This window comes from Xyrauchen texanus, chromosome 21, assembly GCF_025860055.1.
Source record: "Xyrauchen texanus isolate HMW12.3.18 chromosome 21, RBS_HiC_50CHRs, whole genome shotgun sequence".
NCBI classification, from domain to species: Eukaryota; Metazoa; Chordata; class Actinopteri; order Cypriniformes; family Catostomidae; genus Xyrauchen; species Xyrauchen texanus.
Genome location: NC_068296.1, coordinates 20,340,737 through 20,362,947, shown reverse-complemented (window position 1 = coordinate 20,362,947; position 22,211 = coordinate 20,340,737). Strand labels below are relative to the sequence as shown.

Here is a 22,211-nt window from a genome sequence, read left to right as displayed (position 1 = left end):
CTTATGCCCCGCCACTCTCAGGGTCTATGTGGCTGCCACTTCGGCTTGCCATGCCTTTATGGACGGAGTGCCCTTCAGAGGCACCCTCTACTTGCTCGCTTCATTTGTGGAGCCATGCGACTGTGGCCTCCTGCTAGGACCATGACCTCTTTATAGGACTTGGCAATAGTCCTTGAGGGTCTGGTTGAGACCTCCTTTGAACCTCTAGAGTCAGCGTCTGACAGACTTCTGACTCTCAAGATGGTTTTTCTTATGGCGATTATCTCTAGAGAGAATTGGGGACCTACAGGCTCTGTCTGTTTTGCCAGCCTGTTTAGAGTTTGCCCTAGGAATGACCAAAACAATTTTGCACCCTCATCCTGACTACCTGCCTAAGGTGCCTTTCGCGACCCTACATCAGGTCACTCTCTAAGCCTTCTGCTCCCCGCCGTTTGGAACGCCAGAGCAGCAAAGGCTTCCCAGACTGTGCCCAGTCTGTGTCCTTCAGACTTATGTCCAGTGCTCTAGCCAGTGGCATAAGTCAGGGCAACAGCTCCTTGCCATGGGATCCACAAGAGCGGCCACCCCCAAGCAGACTATGTCGCCTTGGGTGAGGGATGCTACAGCTCTGACCTTCGTGGCGCGCTGTCAAGCTTCGCCAGTAGGTATCAGGGCTCACTCTACCAGAGGACTCACCTCCTCTAAAGCCTTGGCTAGAGCAAGTTTGTGATGCGGCAGGTTGGTCCTCTCCGCACACATTCATTAGATTTTTATAGTTTGGATGTTCTTGCCACTCCGGGATTTTATGTCCTTGAGTCGACATCTCAAGCTCATGTCTGAGGTCTCTCACGCTCTTGTGAGCACACTACACAACCGTAGGGGGTCCGGACAGCCACAGTGCGGCGGTGTGGGTATTCTCGTTCCCAAAGCACTCTTCAGCGCAGCATCATAGTGAAGCTTTTTGTAAAGGGAACGTATTGGTTTACATATGTAACCCTTGTTCCCTGAAAAAGTGGAACAAGATGCTGCGCTTTTCTGCTGCAATGGGATGCCCCGGGACTGCTCTTCAGACGAAATATCTGATGATGCACCGGTGACGCATCTATTTCTAGCCACTGCGCCAGGTGCGTCCAATGATTACTTCGGCAGAGGCTATAAATTCCAGTCAATGTTCATTGACGTGTTGCATACATATTCACAGCTGGTCACAACTGAGACGTGTTCCCAAAGAGCTCTTCAGCGCAGAATCTCGTTCCGCTTTTTTCAGGGAACAAGGGTTACATATGTAACCCGAGACGTTTTCTTATCTAACTTCTTGGCTGTTTGTTTTATTTCCTTTTCTATTTTTCTGCTCATGTTTCACCTTGGTTTCTAGTTATACAGTTATGGTGTGGTTGCACCTGAAAGTGTGTGTGTGTGTGTGAATGTGAATACATTATATATACCTAAGAGAGTGTGTGTTTTTGGGTGCATGTCTGCAAATAACGATTGGCTGATGTCTTGTGTTTTTGATCCTGCAGAACCGCATGTTTGAATCCTTGAAGCTGTTTGACAGCATCTGCAACAACAAATGGTTCACAAATACCTCCATCATTCTCTTTCTCAACAAAAAGGACATATTTGAGGAGAAAATTAAGAAATCCCCCCTAAGTATCTGCTTCCCAGAGTACACAGGTAAACTGATTCCCTTGGCATTAAGCTACACGTGCAAACTCGGATCTCAAAACTAATATGATGAAATGGAAAAAATTATTGAGGAGGAGAGGATTGTAGAAAAGCTCTCCAAAAGCCAATTAGCACAATAAATCTCCAGGAGAAGAACCATCCTGTCTTTTCATTTCTTTTGGATGGATTCTCATCCATAACCTGGCCAGCTTCCATGTCTTCATTATCCAGCATAGAGGAGAAAACAGCCAAAACAGTCACTTCTACTTTTGTCTCTACATTTTCATTTTGTAGAAGCTTGGAGCATTTTAGCTTCACCCAGCAATGCTCAAAATATACATATACTGTATAAACACTCCGTTTCAAAACCTAGTGAGCTGCCTACTCATGCACACTTCCAATTTGAAGGCAGCACTAAAAGATTTATTGGCCTATTTTGGCCAATTTCAAAGACATTATGATTCTAAATAAATGTATATTTCTATAAAAAATTGTTCAGTGTAATGAAACATTTATTATTTTATCCAATATTTGTGTGAGTTGTGCATTTTAATGCTTATAAGAGCATCACGCCGTTAGCTTAGCATCATACTAATGTCATACTTTATTGAAATAAATTGTTTATTGTGTAGTGCACAGTAGCTACCTATGGAAAATGTTCTAAAGTGTCTCTCGGTCGCGTAAGTTCCATGGTAGCTAGGATGCCACCTTAAGGCTTTTTTATACTTACTGGCCGAAAAGGGCTTCTTTTAGTTTGTGTAAAAATAAATGCCTTGAGTTTTTTGTTCTGCTGATGTGTTCATTTGGTGATATTTCTCCTGGTAACACATCCCTGAAATTCTTGATGTTGAAGATCTTAGTTAGTTGAAGAGTGTTGATGACTGGTTAAAACTAATCATGGGTGTGTTTTGGATGTGATATTCTTTAATTATTTAGTTTAAAATGAATTTATTTTAAAATAGTGCTGTTAGTCATTTAAATTTGATGAATGGCGATGAATAGCATAATTTAAACGCGAATAATTGCAAATTTTAAAGTAGTGTAATTTTACTCTATATATAGTTTTTTTTCCTGTCAAAATGTATTTATTTGCCATTTAGGAATGAAAACAAAACAATATATAACAAAATAACACTTTATTAACATTTTCCAAACAAAGCTTCCACAGTATAAAGATAGAAATGCACTAAAATAGCATCGATTCAAGTAACATTAAATGTTTCAACACAAAATGAACCAGTTGGTAAGATTCGTGTCAGGGCATCAATGCTAGCTTCAAGCTTAAATTACACATAACGGGCTGTAAAGTACTTGATTTCTGTTAGAAGTCCCATCTAACGTTTTGTACAACAAATAGTAATAAGAGGTGCTTTCACCATCACTTGATAATTGTCACTGAATCTCTGTTCTGTGTGTGTTGTGGAGTGTGCATCAGTGTAATGATTCCGATGAGTAATGACACATCGGCTCATCGCAAAGGTTCCGCCTTAGTCCGATCAGCGTTTATGCTGGTTTATTAACGGTTATGAAAAATTGACACATTCAACTTTTTGTAATTAATCGCATGGGTTAATGCACTAATTTTGACAGCTCTATTTTAAACATAGCTAATTATATAAAGATGCCACACTTAGTATAAACACAGACTTCATTCACCTAGGATGCTTTAGTTGGTTCAGGAGATAAAGGTTAGCTTCTTCCATTGTGTAAAGTAGTTGCATATCTAGGCAGTTGGCAACGAGTCAGCTAACTAGGTTTTGGAACAGAGCTATACTGTCATTTACCAGAGTAATATATGAAATCCTTTTCAAACATTTTCAATTTCCATTTTATATTTACCACCATTGTGTTTATTCTCTTTTGCTCCCTTTCCTAATTTTCCAACAATTGCACCATTGGCCTGTTTTGATGTCACTAATTCTACATCACTTTTATTCACTTCTTCCTATATTTATCTGCTCCTTTTCCATCTGTGCCTGGCTCATCCTGTACTGCAGGTTCAGACACGTTTGTGGAAACGGTGGACTACATTCAATCCCAATTCGAGAGTAAGAACAAGTCAGTTGAAAAGGAGATCTACTCGCACATCACCTGTGCTACAGACACCAACAACATTCAATTTGTCTTCGACGATGTCACCAATGTTATCATCGCCAACAACCTGCGCTTCTGTGGTCTTTACTAATTAACATTGAAACCCACTTAGATCCTTGCCACAATTTTGGCAACTGTTGTCTGATTGATATGTGACTTTTTGTCCTTGTTTTATACTTCTAAGTGTCTTGTGCTTCATTGGTTTCCATCAAGCAGGTCCGGCCTGTTAAGACTTGTTATAATGTTAGAAGTACCTCAAATCTAGTAATAGTTCTCACAAAGATGTTGTTTCATTTATCACAAGGTGGGTGGATGCCAAATTTAAACCAAAGGTCTGGACTATTGATTTTGTTCTTGTACATTGTTACAGTCATAGGAATGTGCTTTGAATGTCCTTCCTGAGTGGTGTGATAGAGTGAGGTCAGGTTATGGGAGAAGAATGTATTGATTACATTTAGGTGCCAAACATCCTCCACTTTCTACTTTTTTCTTAATTTTAATTTAGCATATAAAAACCCAGACCTGCCCTATAGTCTATACTACAGAGAATTCACCAGATTATATTAGATTCATGAGTTTATATGGCAATATTTTGAAATCCAATGACTATGTATGTTCTATACTCATTAATTATAAAGGAATTATGGAATATGTATTCTAAGAATATTCACAAGATGGCTCATATTACATGTGTTCCGAGTTGACAGCAAACGCAGTTTTGATGAAACACTAGGCTTGACATTTACTTGGCATTTAGAAGAGAGTGCAAATGTACAATGCCCTGAGCCAAACCACACAAATGTTAGCATCTTAGCATCCTAGAAAGCAACAGGACATTTTACTGTTCAAAATTGGATTTTGGACCTTTTAACCCAAAAACCCAGGGCATACCAAAAGTACAAATTCAGTTGTTTTGGTTTGTTTTTGCATTGAGTTGAGAATATAGAATATTGCTCTTTTACACCCCAATGAAAATTCTCTCTAAATAATGTATATCTGATTCAGATTTTTGTACTTTTAATGCAGTGTTCTTGTCTATTTACAATATGTTTTACAACTTGTAGTACAATAACCCGAATATATATGTATATTTATGTACAGTTGATGTCAGAAGTTTACATACACCTTAGCCAAATACATTTAAACTCAGTTTTTCACAATTACTGACATTTAATCATAGAAAACATTCCCTGGATCACTAGGATCACTACTTTATTTTAAGAATGTAAAATGTCATAATAATAGTAGAGAGAATAATTTCAGCTTTTATTTCTTTCATCACATTCCCAGTGGGTCAGAAGTTTACATGCCATTTGTTAGTATTTGGTAGTATTGCATATAATGTTTTAACTTGGGTCAAATGTTTGGTTAGCCTTCGAAAAACTTCTCAAAATATTGAGTGGAATTTTGGCCCATTCCTCCAGACTGAACTGGTGTGACGGAGTCAGGCTTGTAGGCCCCCTTGCTCGCACATGCTTTTTCGGATTGGATTCAGGTCAGGGCTTTGATGGCCACTCCAAAACCTTGACTTTGTTGTCCTTAAGCCATTTTCCACAACTTTGGAGGTATGCTTGTGGTCATTGTCCATTTGGAAGACCCATTTGCAACAGAGCTTTAACTTCCTGGGTGGATGTTGATGTTGCTTCAATATATCTACACAATTTTCCTTCCTCATGATGCCATTTATTTTGTGATGTGCACCAATCCAACCTGCAGCAAAGCACCCCCACAACATGATGCTGCCACCCCCATTCTTCATGGTTGGGATGATGTTCTTCGGCTTGCAAGCCTCACCCTTTTTCCTCAAAACATAATTTGTGGTCATTATGGGCAAAAAGAAAAAGATTTTTTGTCTCATCAGAAAAGAGGACATTTCTACAAAAGTAAGATCTTTTTCCCCATGTGCACTTGCACACTGTAGTCTGTCTTTTTTATGGCAGTTTTGGAGCAGTGGCTTCTTCCTTGTTGAGCAGCCTTTCAGGTTATTTCGATATAGGACTCCTTTTACTGTGGATATATATACTTGTCTGCCCGTTTCCTCCAGCATCTTTACAAGGTTCTTTGCTGTTGTTCTGGGATTGATTTGCACTTTTCACAACAAACTACATTCATCTCTAGGAGACAAAATGTGTCTCCATCCTGAGCGGTATGATGACTGTGTGGTCCTATAGTGTTTATTTTTATGTACTATTGTTTGTACAGATAAGCATTTGAAAATTGGAGGTCCACAATTTTCTTTCTGAGTTCTTAGCTGATTTCTTTAGATTTTCCCATGATGTCAAGCAAAGAGGCACTGAGTTTGAAGGTAGGCCTTAAAATAAATCCACAGGTACACCTCAAATTGACTCCAATTAGTCTATCAGAAGCAAATTGGCTAATTGTCTAAAGGCTTGACATCCTTTTCTTGAATTTTACAAGCTGCTTAAAGGCACAGTTAACTAAGTGAATGTAAACTTCTGACCTACTGAAATTGTGATATAGTCAATTAAAAGCAAAACAATCTGTCTGTAAACAATTGTTGGAAAAATTACTTGGGTCATACACAAAGTAGATGCCCTAAACAACTTGAGAAAACTATAGTTTGCTAATATTAAATCTGTGGATGATTAAAAATGAGTTTTAATGACTTTAACCGAAGTGTATGTAAACTTCTGACTTAAACTGTATGTATGTATGTATTTTGCACTTCTTTTAAGCAGTGATTAATATCAGATTTTCGGCCACCAGAATAGAATCACTGAGCTGTCTAACCCCAGGTTGCCTGCTTTGTTTTAGATTAAGTTTAATTTATTTTTGACATAGTTTGAATGATTGCTGGTCACAAACAGTATGTTTAAAACTGCAGTCATAAGCACTTTGTTAATCATGTTTAGGAGAAAGACAGTTCCAACCAAAATAACAAGAATTTCCATTTTTCATTGAATTGTGAACAGGAACATTACTGTAATGACTACTTATTTAAAAGGAAGTTGAAAAGGCTGTTTTGTCTGATGAGATGTTGTTTGTTCTAAAACATGATATGATGTGTTTCTTACATCTCCAAGGTTGTCCTTGTATTGAACCAAGTCCTTGACCACTAGCCGTTGCTGTGTGTTTTTATGTGTGTATGTCAAAATACAAATCTACTGTACAATTTACTTTAAGTGCCATATATGCTTCGGATATATGGCAAAACAAATTTGAATGTATTTTACTCACCCTCATGTCGTTTCAAAACACAAAATGTGAATGCAGATGCTGCTGTTTTATTCCATACAAAGAAAGTGAATAGAGACTGGCTGTCAGTCCCTAACATTCTGCCCAGCTGAGCAGCTTGCAAATTCTGCTAAATATCTCCTTTTGTGTTCTTTGGGAAAAAATAAATAAATCAATAAAATCATACATTATGAGTTTGGAAAATTGTAAAAGTTAGTAAATAATTTTTATTTATTTTTTTATTTTTTTGCGTTAAAGGAATATTCTGGGTTCAATACAAGTTAAGCTCAATCTACAGCATTTGTGGCATAATGTTGATTACCAAAAAAAAATAAAAATTCAACTCAATCCTACTTAAAAAAAAGAGGTTACAGTGAGCCACTTACAATGAAAGTGAATGTGGCCAATTATTTGAGGATTTAAATGCAAAAATTTGAAATTTATAATTTTATAAAAGCACTTACATTAATTCTATTTGTTGATATTATTTTGTCATGGCAATTAAGTTGTACAATTGGCTATATCTTTACACAGAAAATATTAGATAATTAGTTAGATTTTTATAAATCTAAAACCATGTTAACTCAAAAACTGTTTTTTTCTTGTGGTTATACTTTTGAAACTCACTTTTTGAAAGTGAGTATTTTAACATTTACGGTTGGCCCCATTTACTTCTATTGTAAGTGCCTCACTGGATCCCAGAATTTGGCTTTTTTTAAAGAAAAGGGTCAAGTCAAAATTATTTTTGTGGTAATCAGTATTATGGCACAAATGCTGTCGATTGAGCTTAACTTGTATTGAACCTGGAACATTCCTTTAAAGGTGCACTGAATTATTTGTTCCTCATTAAAAAAGTTTTACTCCTAAAGAAATTAATAGTAATTTTGAAACATTGGTGTAAAATAATGTGCAACTTGAGATGAAGACTCCAGTCATATCAGTAACCTTAATAAAAAGCTGTTTTATTCTATTTGGAGAGGGTCCCCACATGGGGGGCTGACCTGTTAGAAACACATGACCAGCTAAATTCTACTCATTAATCTCAGTAACCGCCTTGATATTAGACAATTTTGCTCTTGAATTAAATTAATCATGGCTGACTGTGAATTGTAAATTTCTACAATGACATCTGAAACTAAAAACTATTGATTTTGTATGATGCTGCATCCACGCCACTAAGTGTCACTCTAGGTACAATATTACACAAATGCAAAGGTTACTGAGTGCACCTTTAATCTTTACCTCTCTTTAGGATAACATTTGTAAAATGTCACCTTGTCACCATTAAGTCTTAAGCAGTTTCTAGCTGCTGTGAATCTATGAGAAAAATGATTAAATTCAATAGTTTGCTTCAGAAGGCCAAAGGACAGTGATTCATTTCCTAAACAAATAAGCCAAAACAGCAACCTTAAATGTACATTTGATATAATCTGGTCATATATGGTGGTTTCCTTGATGTTAAACCATGCTGAATTGTGCCAACAATGAGCTGTTATTTGTACTGTACTAGTGTCAATAATGAGTGCCTTTCAGCCTTTGTACAGGCAATTTTTAGACATTTTGCTGGGGAGGAACACAGCATTCTCTGAGCTTTGTAAATAAATTTTGCGAACATGTGTGTGGTGTACATTGGCTTACATTCCAGAAACCAAACACATACCCAACAGGGACAGCAATATAATGTATTTGTTATTGTTAACCTCTTGGGCTTTGTAAAACTATTTAGCCTAAATTCTTGATTGGATTTTAATTTCAAAGAATGATCAGTAACAGGGTGTGTGGATGTAGAAATGTATTGTCAGCTCAGACATTTGGGTAATTAGTTCAGTGGCCAAGGTAAAGAGACTGAAGGGTAATTGAGTCTGTCTGTTGCTAAGGGGAAAAAGGCCAGTTTGTTCCCTGAGTTGTAGCTGTATTACAAATAGCAGTTGTACCCAGGCTTCTTTCATCACACTGACTAATTTCTAATGTAATATAGCTGTACATTTTGCTAATATAACATGATTTACCAGAATTGGTACTTAAATTAGACAGGAAATATTGAGTTCCATGGTGTTAATATTTTACTTGGAATATGCCTCCAAGTATACATGCAGACTGGAGCCATATTCTCCCATCTTATTACTGAGTTCCCAATCCCAATGCCCATCAATAGTTTGATGTTTTTGTTGTTGCTGTGATTATATTTGTATGTATCTCTCACTGCTGTGATTATTTGTTGAACAATGGATATCTATTTATATGATATAAATTAATAAAGTGCTCGTGAAATCCGGTGTGTGACACCCATTTTTGACTCTTGCCTCCTCTCTAACACAAACAAACCTCTTAAAATGTATTTTGTTTGAGCGGATGCTAATATCTTTCTTGATTGCTGTCCTTTCACTTAATTGTTACCAATACTTTTCTTCATATCTAATTTTCTATTTCTTATGAAAGCTAATTTGTGATCAGATGCTGACAATGCAGATTTGAAATAGCACAATCAGTCTGATAATTATTTATCCTTGTAGACTGTACACGGCCCCAAGTTGCGGATTCATATCCTACATGTTCACATGATGTCAGATGTGCTGTGAAGTTCATTCACAGTTGATTCTGCCAAAGCATGTGGGCAGAATTGATCCAAACCTTATTTGCATAATAATACCAGCGGAGAGTGAAACTCAAGAGGCTTAGTTGATGTCATTTTTGGATGTAACATTCTCTTACTTCATGATCAATTGTGCTTATGCAATAATGGACCAATTGATGTTTTGCTTTTTTGGGCCTCAACTATTTGCTTACCTTGACTGAACCACTCTTGCTATTTGTAATTTCCCCACTAACCTTTTCTGATTTCTGTTTCTTTCTGCCTCTTTTTCTCTTTCTGTCTATCACCCTTTCTTTTCCACCTACAGAATCGCATGCACGAGTCTCTTATGCTGTTCGATTCCATCTGTAACAACAAATTCTTCATTGACACTTCCATCATTCTCTTCCTCAACAAGAAAGACCTGTTTGCTGAGAAGATCAAGAAGTCTCCCCTGAGTATCTGTTTCCCTGAATACACAGGTAAGAATATTCCCAGAGGAAATGGCATAATTGTATGTTATTGTGCTGATTGGCCAGAGATTGTGATATTAATCTCGTGTTGGTTTTAGATTAATAGAATTGTCATGGAATGCAGCGAGACAGGACCCAAACGCAGAGTTGAAAAATAAAAGGGAATTTATTTCATGCAACAAGGGCAAAACTCAAACCAAAAACTCCCACAAAGGGGATTAATAAACATAAACTACCCGAAGGGGAAAAACACTAAGTATGTAATCTAGGCAGGGGAAACGGAACAGGACCGACCGGACGGGGCTACGGGAACCAGGGAAGGGGCAAACAGACCGACTGGCAGGACTGACATGAGAGAACCAACAAGACAGGAAACAAGAAGAAGTGGTATTGGACACCAAACATGAGGAGAGTAAAATAGGGAGAAAAATCAACAGGTTAACAAAACAGGGCAGGTGTGACTAATAAAGTAATAATGGGCAAACAAGGAGGCGGGGTATGATGTAAGACTGAGAGACATGCGGCGATACAGAAACTAAGCCACATGCTCTCAAAAGACAACAAAACACCTGAATGGCATGAGCATACATCGCCAAGACAATGAGGCAATATATGCCCATGCCAACTTACAAACAAGATGAGATAATGCATAGCAACGGCAAACAAAGCAATGCCACACATTCTCAGACGAAACAAAACCTGAGCAATGTTTTGCAACAGGCGACAAAAACAAGGCAGGACACCTGTGTGAGAGTTTGGCCACACACACACCCGACACCTTAGACCGAAGTGACTGAACCTCATGACAACATGAACACAGCTCGTAACCCGGGCATGCAACGCACTCATGTTCGCAAGAGACAGACAAACTATTGACGCAAGTGCATGCTGCCAAGATGACACAACAGCGATGCACCCACCTCAATAACAGACAGACATGGATCATGAGTGTCCAGATCCCAACACAAACCAAAACTGAACCAGACAGGAAGTCAGGATCCAGACACCATGCTCCCGACGTGAATCAAGAAAGACCAAAGAGTGCACGGCAGGAAATACAACTGAAACTGTGCTCTCACACAAAGACAGACAATGAAACACAAGACAGACATGGGATGATAATGCCTCTGTCCTGTCAGACAAAAACCCAGACTGACAGAGTGACTGGACTGTGACAATCATACCAACATGATCTCATTAGTATTCATGGGTATTCATGCATTAAATGTGGTGCTAGTGCATGTACATTGTCGTTTGTTTGCAGAGATACTGAAACGTAAAATATCATTGTATTAACATCTTGTAAAACCCTAAACCCTTTTATTACATTTTAACTAGAGGTTGACTGAAGTAGATGTTGCCAATACCGACAACTAAGGTGGTGGAAAAGGCTGATAAATTATATATTTTTTTAATTATTATTTATAAACTGTTAAAAAACAAATCTTGGTCTCTCCTTACCATGACGAGCACAGATATAGAGGCTACAAGAGTGCAAAATAAATCTAATCACAGTTGCAAATTATTGTTTAACCAAAATTCTAGTAATGAACATAAAAATTACGATTTGGTGCGTAACGCCGGACTTTTATACATTAACCCGAAATTCACCAGGGACTCTTATTTTGAAATGATGGAGACTTGGTTCAGTTACAATGCTCTTTAATTAAGTATTTACCAAATTAAGCTTTTATAGATTATATATTGATCAGATGAAGTGTTTTGTGCCTATATATATTTCACTGAAAGAGGTTTAAAAAGGAGTAATGTTTATTATTATTCAAAAGGGAGACTCGATCTATGTGCTGATGGGCTACGTTTCCATATAGTCAAATTTTTTCTTTTCATGCTCTTTCTTCAATTTAGAGTACTTGATTTATTTAATCAAAATATGCATTGAAGGAAACAAATTTTGCTGATTTTGACTTTGATTGTTTTTATTTCAACCACAGAGGAATAAAAAAATTTCCGGCAACTATCAGCATCAAGTTTTGCATATAACCGATAGTTCAAAAATGCAACTATCAGCACTGATTAATCCATAGAACTGATATATAAATCAGAAGTATATATGTAATCTAATTACTTTTTAGTTCATTACTTAGGTTACACATACTTCTAAAGTAATATTGTTTATGTAGAATACATGTAAAACATGAATTATGTTCATAAATATGTCTTATGTTCATATGTGCTGAGTTTATGACTTGTTCAGTGTTGGGGAGTAACGGAATACATGTAATGGGATTATGTATTTAAAACACAAAATATAAGTAACTGTATTCCACTACAGTTACAATTTAAATCATTGGTAATTAGAATAAAGTTACATTCAAAATGTATTTTGATTACTGAAGAGGTTACTTTGCATTTTATTGTCATTTGTTTCATTTAATATTTAGGCCTTTCAGATGTAAAACATTTATACATATAAATGATGCGATCCAAAGTGCCTATGAACAGCGGTGAATTCTTATGATGTTTTACATCCATACGAGCAGACAGAGAAGTGTGTTTGAAGTAAATTTAGAGCTGAAGAAATATAAATAATCCTTGTGTAAATTGTCAGCTTGATGCTAAGCTAAAATGCTATTTCTAGCCATTTTACATGCACATGTTAACAGGCACGATCATATTTTTTGTTATCAAGAAAATTCACATAGGATCATAATTTCTTTTTTTCTAATCAGACCTTTGATATTAGGGCAAAAATCGTATTCTTGATATTATTTTTTTATTGTTTTCCTTTAAAATATCTAAAATTCCTTAAAACAAGATCAATTTGATTAATCTTATTTTAGAAATAACACTGCATAAGATATTTATTTTTCAGAGAATGTATTTTTAACATGTGTATTTTGTCTTACTGTACTGGAAGAGTTTTTATAGTCAAAACATGTTAAAAAATCTACAAGTGCTGAAGAAGTAATCCAAAGTATTTAGAACACGTTACTGACCTTGAGTAATCTAACGAAATAAATTACAATGACATTTTACAGCATGTATTCTGTAATCTGTAGTGGAATACATTTCAAATGTAACCCTTCCAACCCTGGACTTGTGTACATCAATGGCCAAGTAGGATTTTATTACAATTATTTTCTCACCTTTATGCAATTCCACATGTGTATGACTTTCTTTCTTCTGCTGAAAACAAAGATTTTTATAAGAATATCTCAGCTCTGTAGATCCATTCAATGCAAGTGAAAATGTGCAGAGGGTCCAAAAAGCACATAAAGGCACCATAAAATGAATCCATATCTTCATTGTTGATATGATAGTTGTGGGTAAGCTATAGATCAATATATAAGTACAAATTTTCCTCCCTGCCCAGTAGGTGTTGATATACACAAGGAAAGCAAATCGACAAAAACAAAAGATGAATGTGAGAAGTGGATATTTATAGTGGTTTATATGTGGTTTAAACCAATGGAGTCATATGGATTACTTTTATGCTGCCTTTATATGTTTTTTGGATCATCAAAGTTCTGGCCACCATTCACTTGCATTGTATGGACCAACAGAGCTGAGATATTTTTTTTTTTAAATCTTTGTATTCAGCAGAAGAAAGAAAGCCATACACATCTGGGATGGCATGAGGGTGAGAAAATTATGAGAAAATATTTTTTTTTGGGTGAACTAACCCTTTAACTAACACTGTTTATTAAAGTATTTTTAAATACTTAAAAAAAATCTTTCTCGACAAACTTTCTCCATCATTTATAGATAAATGAATGTCCTGCTATGTGATTGTATTTGAGTATTGAACTCATTCACCTCTAGCAGTATCCTTGAAAAGGTTCTGGTAAATTTCTGTTCAGATCAGTTGTTAGAAGACTCAAAGATTTGTACATCTCTAAAGCTCTACTTGCATAAAAATTGTATGTTGTAGATGCTGTCAATACATTAATACTATACATTTCTGTATCTATCCAAACATGTATGTGTAAACCTTATGTACACATATTTACAAATTATAATGACATCACACTGAGCATATACACCAAATAGGATACTGAAACCATCTTGCATCTGGAAGGCATTGTGATATGGCAGCACACATTTCATTGCCTCTGTAAGACCTGCTCCTGTCCTGAAACACACTCCATGTCATGTTCCACTTATCTCTCACACATAACACAGATATGGCAGATACTTTTATATGGAGCACTTGCTTCATAAGGAGTCATGTTACGTCTCAAGATGGCGCCGAGTATGGCTGCTGCGTTGCGAGCTCCGTTACAATGCGGTTTATTGTTTGTTTTGTTTACAGTTCTTTGTTTTTTTGTCTTGGATGTTGTCTGCCTTATTGTTTACAACAGACAAATGCTTTTGGACATTGGTTCTACAATTACACATCGAAAACCGGACTTCAAATTCCTTAATGCCGACCCGCTGTTTACAAACACGCTGGCGGAGCCCTTTGTCTGGGCTGCTCGGCCGCGGAAACGCAGAAGGAAAAGAGGAAAACGAGCCGGCGTTGTCATCAGAGTAAGACGTCGTGCAAATCGACCCCCGCTACCCAGTATACTACTGGCAAATGTTCATTCTCTGGACAACAAGCTCTGCGAGCTGAGAGCGCGGATCTCTTTCCAGCGAGAGACGAGAGATTGCTGTGTTATCTGCCTTACAGAAACCTGGATGTCTACGGAGATTCCAGACTCGGCCATCGAAATCACGGGCTTCTCCGTGCACCGAGCGGACAGAGCGAAAGACCTCTCCGGTAAAAGCAGAGGTGGTGGTGTATGTTTTATGATCAACAAATCATGGTGTGATCAGAGGAACGTACATTCAATCAAGTCTTTCTGCTCTCCTGATCTGGAATTTCTCATGCTTCTGTGTCGACCATTCTGGCTGCCGAGGGAATTCACAGCGGTCATCATCACAGCTGTGTACATCCCCCCACAAGCCGACACAGACCGGGCACTCAAGGAACTGTATGGGAGTATAAGTGAGCAGGAAACCGCGCACCCTGAGGCTGCGTTCATTGTTGCCGGGGACTTTAACAAAGCCAACTTCAAAACAATCGCTCCAAAATACCACCAACACATAAAGTTCAACACACGAGGGGACCGGGTTTTAGATCATTGTTACTTTACTTTCCGGGAAGGCTACAAATCCCTCCCCCGCCCCGGACCATTCTTCCGTTCTATTTCTACCTGCTTACAGGCAGAAACTAAAACGGGAAGCACCCACCCTCAGAACGATCCAGTGCTGGTCGGACCAATCAGACTCTGTGCTACAAGACTGTTTTGATCACGCGGACTGGGAGATATTCCGGTCCGCCTCTGATGACGACATCGAGGTTTACGCTGACAGCGTAACGTGTTTCATCAGGAAGTGCGTAGAGGACGTTGTTCCGACCAAAACTATACGGATGTACCCCAACCAGAATCCATGGGTTAACGGCGATGTTCGCGCGGCACTCACTGCGTGGACATCCGCTTTTAATTCTTCTAACACGGAGGAGCATAAACAAGCCAGTTATGCCCTCCGTAACACTATCAGTACAGCCAAACGCCAGTACAGGCACAAGCTTGAAGGTCAGTTCAACACCACTGACTCTAGAAGTATGTGGCAGGGAATTAACACAATCTTGGACTACAAACGGAATAAAGTTTCCGCCATGAACACTGCTGCATCTCTCCCGGACGAACGTAATAAATTTTATGCTCGTTTTGAGGACAATAACACCGCCCTCGCGGAGAGAGTATTCGCGGCTGACGCTACAGAGGTTGGTTCACTCTCCGTCTCTGTTGTGGATGTAACCCGATCCTTCCGACGGGTGAACATCCGTAAAGCCGCGGGTCCAGAAGGCATTCCGGGCCACGTCATCAGAGCGTGCGCGAATCAACTGGCTGGTGTTTTTACGGACATTTTCAATCTGTCCCTCTCCCTGTCTGTAGTCCCCTTATGCTTCAAAACATCAACCATTGTGCCTGTACCGAAGCAAGCCACAATCACTTGCTTAAATGACTGGCGTCCTGTTGCTCTGACCCCCATCATCAGCAAATGCTTCGAGAGGTTAATCAGAGATTACATCTGCTCTGTTCTGCCCCCCTCTTTGGACCCATTGCAGTTTGCCTACCGCAACAACTGCTCCACTGATGATGCCATTGCATCTACAATACACACTGCTCTCTCCCATCTGGAAAAAAGGAACACATATGTGAGAATGCTGTTTGTAGACTACAGCTCAGCATTCAACACCATAGTGCCCTCCAAGCTTGATGAGAAACTCCGGGCTCTGGGCTTAAACAGCTCGCTGTGCAGCTGGATCCTGGATTTCCTGTCAGGCAGACGTCAGGTGGTTAGAATGGGCAGCAACACCTCCTCATCACTGACCCTCAACACTGGAGCCCCGCAGGGCTGTGTTCTCAGCCCACTCCTGTATTCCCTGTACACACATGACTGTGTGGCAACACATAGCTCCAATACCATCATTAAGTTTGCTGACGATACGACGGTGGTAGGTCTGATCACTGACAATGATGAAAGAGCCTACAGAGAGGAGGTGCACACTCTGACACGCTGGTGTCAAGAGCACAACCTCTCCCTCAACGTCAGTAAAACCAAGGAGCTTGTTGTGGACTTCAGGAAGAAAGACGGAGAACACAGCCCCATCACCATCAATTGAGCACCGGTGGAGAGAGTCAGCAGCTTCAAGTTCCTCGGTGTCCACATCACTGAAGAACTCACATGGTCCGTCCACACTGAGGCCGTTGTGAAGAAGGCTCACCAGCGCCTCTTCTTCCTGAGACGGCTGAGGAAGTTTGGAATGAACCACCACATCCTCACACGGTTCTACACCAGCACTGTAGGGAGCATCCTGACTGGCTGCATCACCGCTTGGTACTGCAATAGCACCGCGCACAACTGCAAAGCCCTGCAAAGGGTGGTGCGAACTGCCAGGAACATCATCGGAGGTGAGCTTCCCTCCCTCCAGGACATATATAACAGGCGGTGTGTGAAAAAAGCTCGAAGGATCATCAGAGACTCCAGCCACCCGAGTCATGGTCTGTTCTCACTGCTACCATCAGGCAGGCGGTATCGCAGCATCAGGACCCGCACCAGCCGACTACATGATAGCTTTTTCCCCCAAGCAATCAGATTGTTGAACACTTGATCTATCAGGATCAATAATTAGCACTGCACTTTATTAATCTATAATCTCACACTGGACTGTCAACATATTCTCCTCAATATACTACTTCATATACACACACATATATATATATATTATATATATATATATATATATATATATATATATATTTCATATACTCCTTACTTATTGTATTGTATATTGTGTATTCTATATTGTGTGTATTGTATATAATTATCGTGTTGTGTAAGTATGTGTACATTTGATATGTAAATTGTGTTGTGTAAGTATGTGTACATTTGATATGTAAATTGTGTTGTGTAAGTATGTGTACATTTGATATGTAAATTGTGTTGTGTAAGTATGTTGTTTATTGTAACTGGTATATGTCTCGTCACTGTCATGACTGCTATGTTGCTTGGAACTGCACACAAGAATTTCACCTACTGTTGCACTTGTGTACATGGTAGTGTGACAATAAAGTGATTTGATCTGGATTTGTTAAACGAATCATAAAAGCATGGCTATTATGATGTGAGAAGAGTAAAGATAAAAAGTGAAGACATTTCAGAATGTCAGAAGTTGCCAAGGTCATTTGATATTTTGGAACTAATGAGCATCTCGAGTGACAAGCACAAAGCCGGTTTGAAGATCACAGAGTGCTACTTTAATCTCACTTTTCATTTTGGCATAATGTCATTACATCCTTTTCTCTCCTTCTGTAGGTCCAAACACCTATGACGACGCAGCTGCTTACATCCAAGCACAATTTGAAAGCAAGAACCGCTCGCCTAACAAGGAGATCTACTGTCACTTGACCTGTGCCACGGATACAGGAAACATCCAGGTGGTGTTCGATGCCGTCACTGACATCATCATCGCCAACAACCTGCGAGGCTGCGGCTTGTACTGAGGCCCGCCCTTTCCCTCTCGAGCCACTTCTTTGGAAATGATTATTAATGAAAATGCAAGTTGGTAAATAATGATAACGATAATTTAAAAATAGGCATATACAAATATATAAATATATTATATATATGAAATGTTTTTAGTTTGTCTTTCAAAGAGCTGCCAACAGAACTGATTTCTTATAGAAACCCAGCCTTTATGGTTTTAGAACAAAGTTGGGACCTTTTTGTGCATTTCATTTGGTCATCATTTTGTTTTCCTTTGCTGTTGTATGTTTTGTTCTCCCCTGTACTCCACTGTGTCTTTGTTTTGACTAAACAACCCTCATTTTTTGGAGAAATGTCTTTGTTTTGCTATTTTTATTTTTTATGTTGATGTCATTTTATTTATATTTATTGCACAAATATCAGTCAGGGGGATGACCTGTAAATGATTGCTTGGGAATATGAATTTACTTTGATAATAATGTGACAATGAAAATCAGTGATAGCTAAATCCATGGCTTAGACAGTTTTGCTAGAATTAAGCACTACAGTTAAAGTCAGTTGCAGCCAAACTGCAGTTGTAGTGATCACATTTTAATTCCAGATGTTTAATATCGTAGAGAATGGAAACACCCAGGATTGCACCACCAGGCTTTTTATTGTATGTTCTTATGTCTCAGCCCATCCCCGTCACTTCCGTAGGTCAGCTCTCTGGGTCGTATTTATCTCTGGGGAAGGGCCCGCTCCACTCATGGCCTCTCAAACCTGTCCAATGATCGCAAGTGTCATATCAGTGCCAATCTTCTGAGAATGACGTGTCTGGGAATAGAACTAGCAACACTAGGTCACTGTAATGAAAAGTTATTAACATTGTCATGTAAGTGACTTTTACATGTGTTATTGTTGTTGATTAATTTATTAATTTATTTATTGATCATCTGTCCCACACACTATATTACTACACCTCCTCCTTTCTTCTACCTCTTGTCCTTTGTCACACTTACCTGTTCATTCCTTCACTTCCCTAGGTTTTCCATTTTAGTTGGCTGGGTAAATGGAGTCCCCTGTCACTGATAGCATGACCCATCAGCCTTTGTATAAAGAAACAGCTAACTGCTTCACATAGCTAATGGTGCAAAAATAAAGAATAAAACCTTAAAAAATAAGAAAAAAGAGGAAATAATGGAATAGACAGCCGCAACAAAAAGAGGGCATCGTGTGGGCAGGGTGGTAAGGGGGTGGTGGTGGGTAGATGTGGGCTCAGGGAAATGGTATCCTGACCAATGATGTGCAGGAGTGCAGACGGTCTTTGTAGAAAGCTGTAGATCATCCAGTTCTAGAATCTTTACAAGTAGAAATAAAACTGAAATTGAAAAAAGAAGAAATAAAATGGATGACTATGACAATAATAACAAATGATGATGACGAAGACATTGATGATGAAAACAATACCAATATCAATGATTATTCTGTAATATTATTAAAGGTATACTTATTGTGCTTTGTAGCTACAGAACTTTTTTTTTTCTCTCTCCCCCTTTTTTAAAAAAAAAGATTATTTGCAAGGGTTCCTGTGATCCACTCTTGTACCGTTCTTACTGACTTACCCATGTTGATGTTGATGAACTGTACTGATTCTTTTTGCCTGTTCACCCTGCATTGCAATGTCTTTACTTAACCTGAATTACAGTATATGTATTGATTTTTTAATTTGTTTTTTTGAAAGAACCACTTTTTGGTGGCATGGCCCCGCCCCGGTGCTGGAGAGGGCTGGGCTGAGCACTGCTATACAGATTCATGCGCTTTCTCTTGTTTTTTTGAGAAATGTACTCGAACACCTTCCAGGTCTGCATAGAAAAGCACAGCTCTCACCTAATCACACGTAGATTTGGAAAGATGTATCTCTCCTCCCTCTCTGCCTTCTCAGTTGAAATGCAATTAAAAGATAAAAACTGTACAATTACCTACACCACTTTTGATTTTTACTTTCCTTCTATTCTTTTTTAATCCTTTTTCTCTCCAAGTGAATGCTTTTGTGCTGCTTTTGTCCCTCTTCTTTAGTGAATGGTTGTTCTTTCATGTGGGATGTTCGTGCTGGAAAACCAATCGAATGTAGTGTTTACATTAAAAGCCACAGTTTTCATGACTTCAACCTGGAGCATTTTGGCTTTGATTATTATTCATAACTGTTTATAGTGTTGCTTAAATCTTAAGTGTGTCATTTCTGTGTCACTGGTGTCGCTAAATGGAATTGCAAACAAACAAACAAAACAAAAAACACTTATCAAACATATTGTTATGAGCGAGCAGCGAAGGCAGACGAGGAGATGCAGATCCAGTTGCAGTTCAACTTTATTACATAAACAAACAGGCAAAACACAAAGGAAAACCCTCAATGGGGAAATAAACATTACATAGAAAACACGGGCAGGGAACACACACCAGGCTAACAACATTCAACGAACGACAAGGAGTGAACAAAAAGCAGGGCTTAAATACACAGTGAGTGATGACAGAATGAGACACAGGTGAAAACAATGAACAAAATGGCAGTGATGATGGCAGGTGGGTTCTGGGAAGTGTAGTTCTAAACAATGACAAGTGAGACAGTAGAGCTAAACAAGGGACAAAACTATGGAATGCAAAGGTGACAAAAATGGCAGACAGAGGGCAACAGTGAAACAAGACAAGGAATTCCTAACACATATACCTTAAAACAACCCCGCCTTTCAAATGGTTGTACAAACTGACATGCCACCCCAAACTCACAACACTCGTGGAGCCAATGTTGCGGTGTCAGTCTGAGAGGAATGTTTTGATCTTATAGGAATCTTAGACTGCATATTACGCTGGGATGCGAGACCAAGATTTTAACATCGAAGAAATTACACATCAGTTTTAAAGATATAGTTCACCCAAAAATGAAAATTCTCTCAACAATAACTCACACTCATGCCATCCTAGATGTGTATGATTTTCTTTCTTCTGCTAAACAAAAATGAAGATTTTTTTCTGCTGAACAGTTGAACACAGTTGAAAATGTTTAAAAGAATAGCTTTGTAGGTTCATACAATGCAATTGAATGGTGATCAGGCTTTGAAGCTCCCAAAAGGAAATAAAATCAGAAAAAATGTAATCCTAACGACTCCAGTTATTTAGTCAATGTATTCTGAAGTGATTTAGTTGGTTTTGGGTGAGAACAGAGCAAAATATTACTTATTTTCCCCTGTACATCTAGTCATTGCAGTCTCTAGGCATGATCATGATTTCAAGCTTGATTACACTTCCTAGTGCTTGACACATGCGCAGAGCACTAGCTGGTGCTACAGGAAGTGTAAATGAGCTTGCAATTATGATCAACAAGGAGACTGCTGTCAAGACATACAGTGAAAAAGGAGTTACATTTTGGACCTACAGAGTTGAAAGTATTCTTCTAAAAATGTGTGTTCTGCAGAAGAAGAAAGTCATACACATCTGGGATGGCATGGTAGTGAGTAAATGATGAGAGAATAAAAAAAATTTGGTAAACTATCCTTTTAAGAGAATTTATGGGCTCAAAGATGGATTATGGCACCAATAAGGCAATAGAGGTACCAGAAGTGTTCAGCCAGCTGAGGAAAGAGAGAGGATATGAAAATGTCTTCAGCTCAGATGCATGTTTTCAATTAAAACACCTTAAAACAATGCTTTAAGAACTCAAAGGGATAGAAACTGAAATAAATGACAGTCAATCATCACATGATAAAATGTCCAGGAATCTGTAATGCACCCTTACCCAAATCTCTGCTCAGTAACTTATATCTCATAGAAAAATATCATGGCTCAATTTTCAGTTTCCATTCCCTATTGTCAGTAGTGAGAAGCTGGTCTGTTTTAGGGCATAGCAGACTGTAGCTCCACATTCTACAACCTAATCAAAATATGTGTTACATACACTACAAATGTTGTTTATTTGAAGTTGCTACAACATGGCATCTTAGCATATAAACTGAATAGAGGAAGTGCAGTTGAATCTCAAAGGAAATAATTATGTGTCTCTGTGCCTCTTAAGAGTGTTTTAGTCAGACAATGATGAATAGAGTAGAGGGATATACTCAGTCACTCTGCACCACAGCATCAAAAGAGGAAAGGACACTTTGTGCCAGTTTGATTGTATGGTAATTGCAATGAGAGATTCACATGTGGAAAGAGATGGAGAGAGAGAGAGAGAGAAAATGAGAGGAGTATGTAGATAT

General features: G+C 38.5%; 1 protein-coding gene across 2 annotated transcripts in view; it reads left to right on the top strand.

Annotated features, from left to right (window-relative positions):
• The window catches only part of LOC127661429 (guanine nucleotide-binding protein G(o) subunit alpha), a 146,748-nt gene extending 126,624 nt beyond the window's left edge, over nt 1-20,124 (top strand). The window contains exons 7-8 of one of the 2 annotated variants that reach the window (XM_052152136.1): nt 9,834-9,987; nt 17,809-20,124. In XM_052152136.1, coding sequence (XP_052008096.1) covers nt 9,834-9,987; nt 17,809-17,996 — 342 coding nt within the window. In that variant the 3' untranslated portion in view covers nt 17,997-20,124. Of the gene's footprint in view, nt 1-1,499; nt 1,654-3,641; nt 9,301-9,833; nt 9,988-17,808 lie in introns of those variants that run through there. The other variant, XM_052152135.1, reaches the window with a different exon arrangement.
• Nucleotides 20,125-22,211: the final 2,087 nt, after the last annotated feature.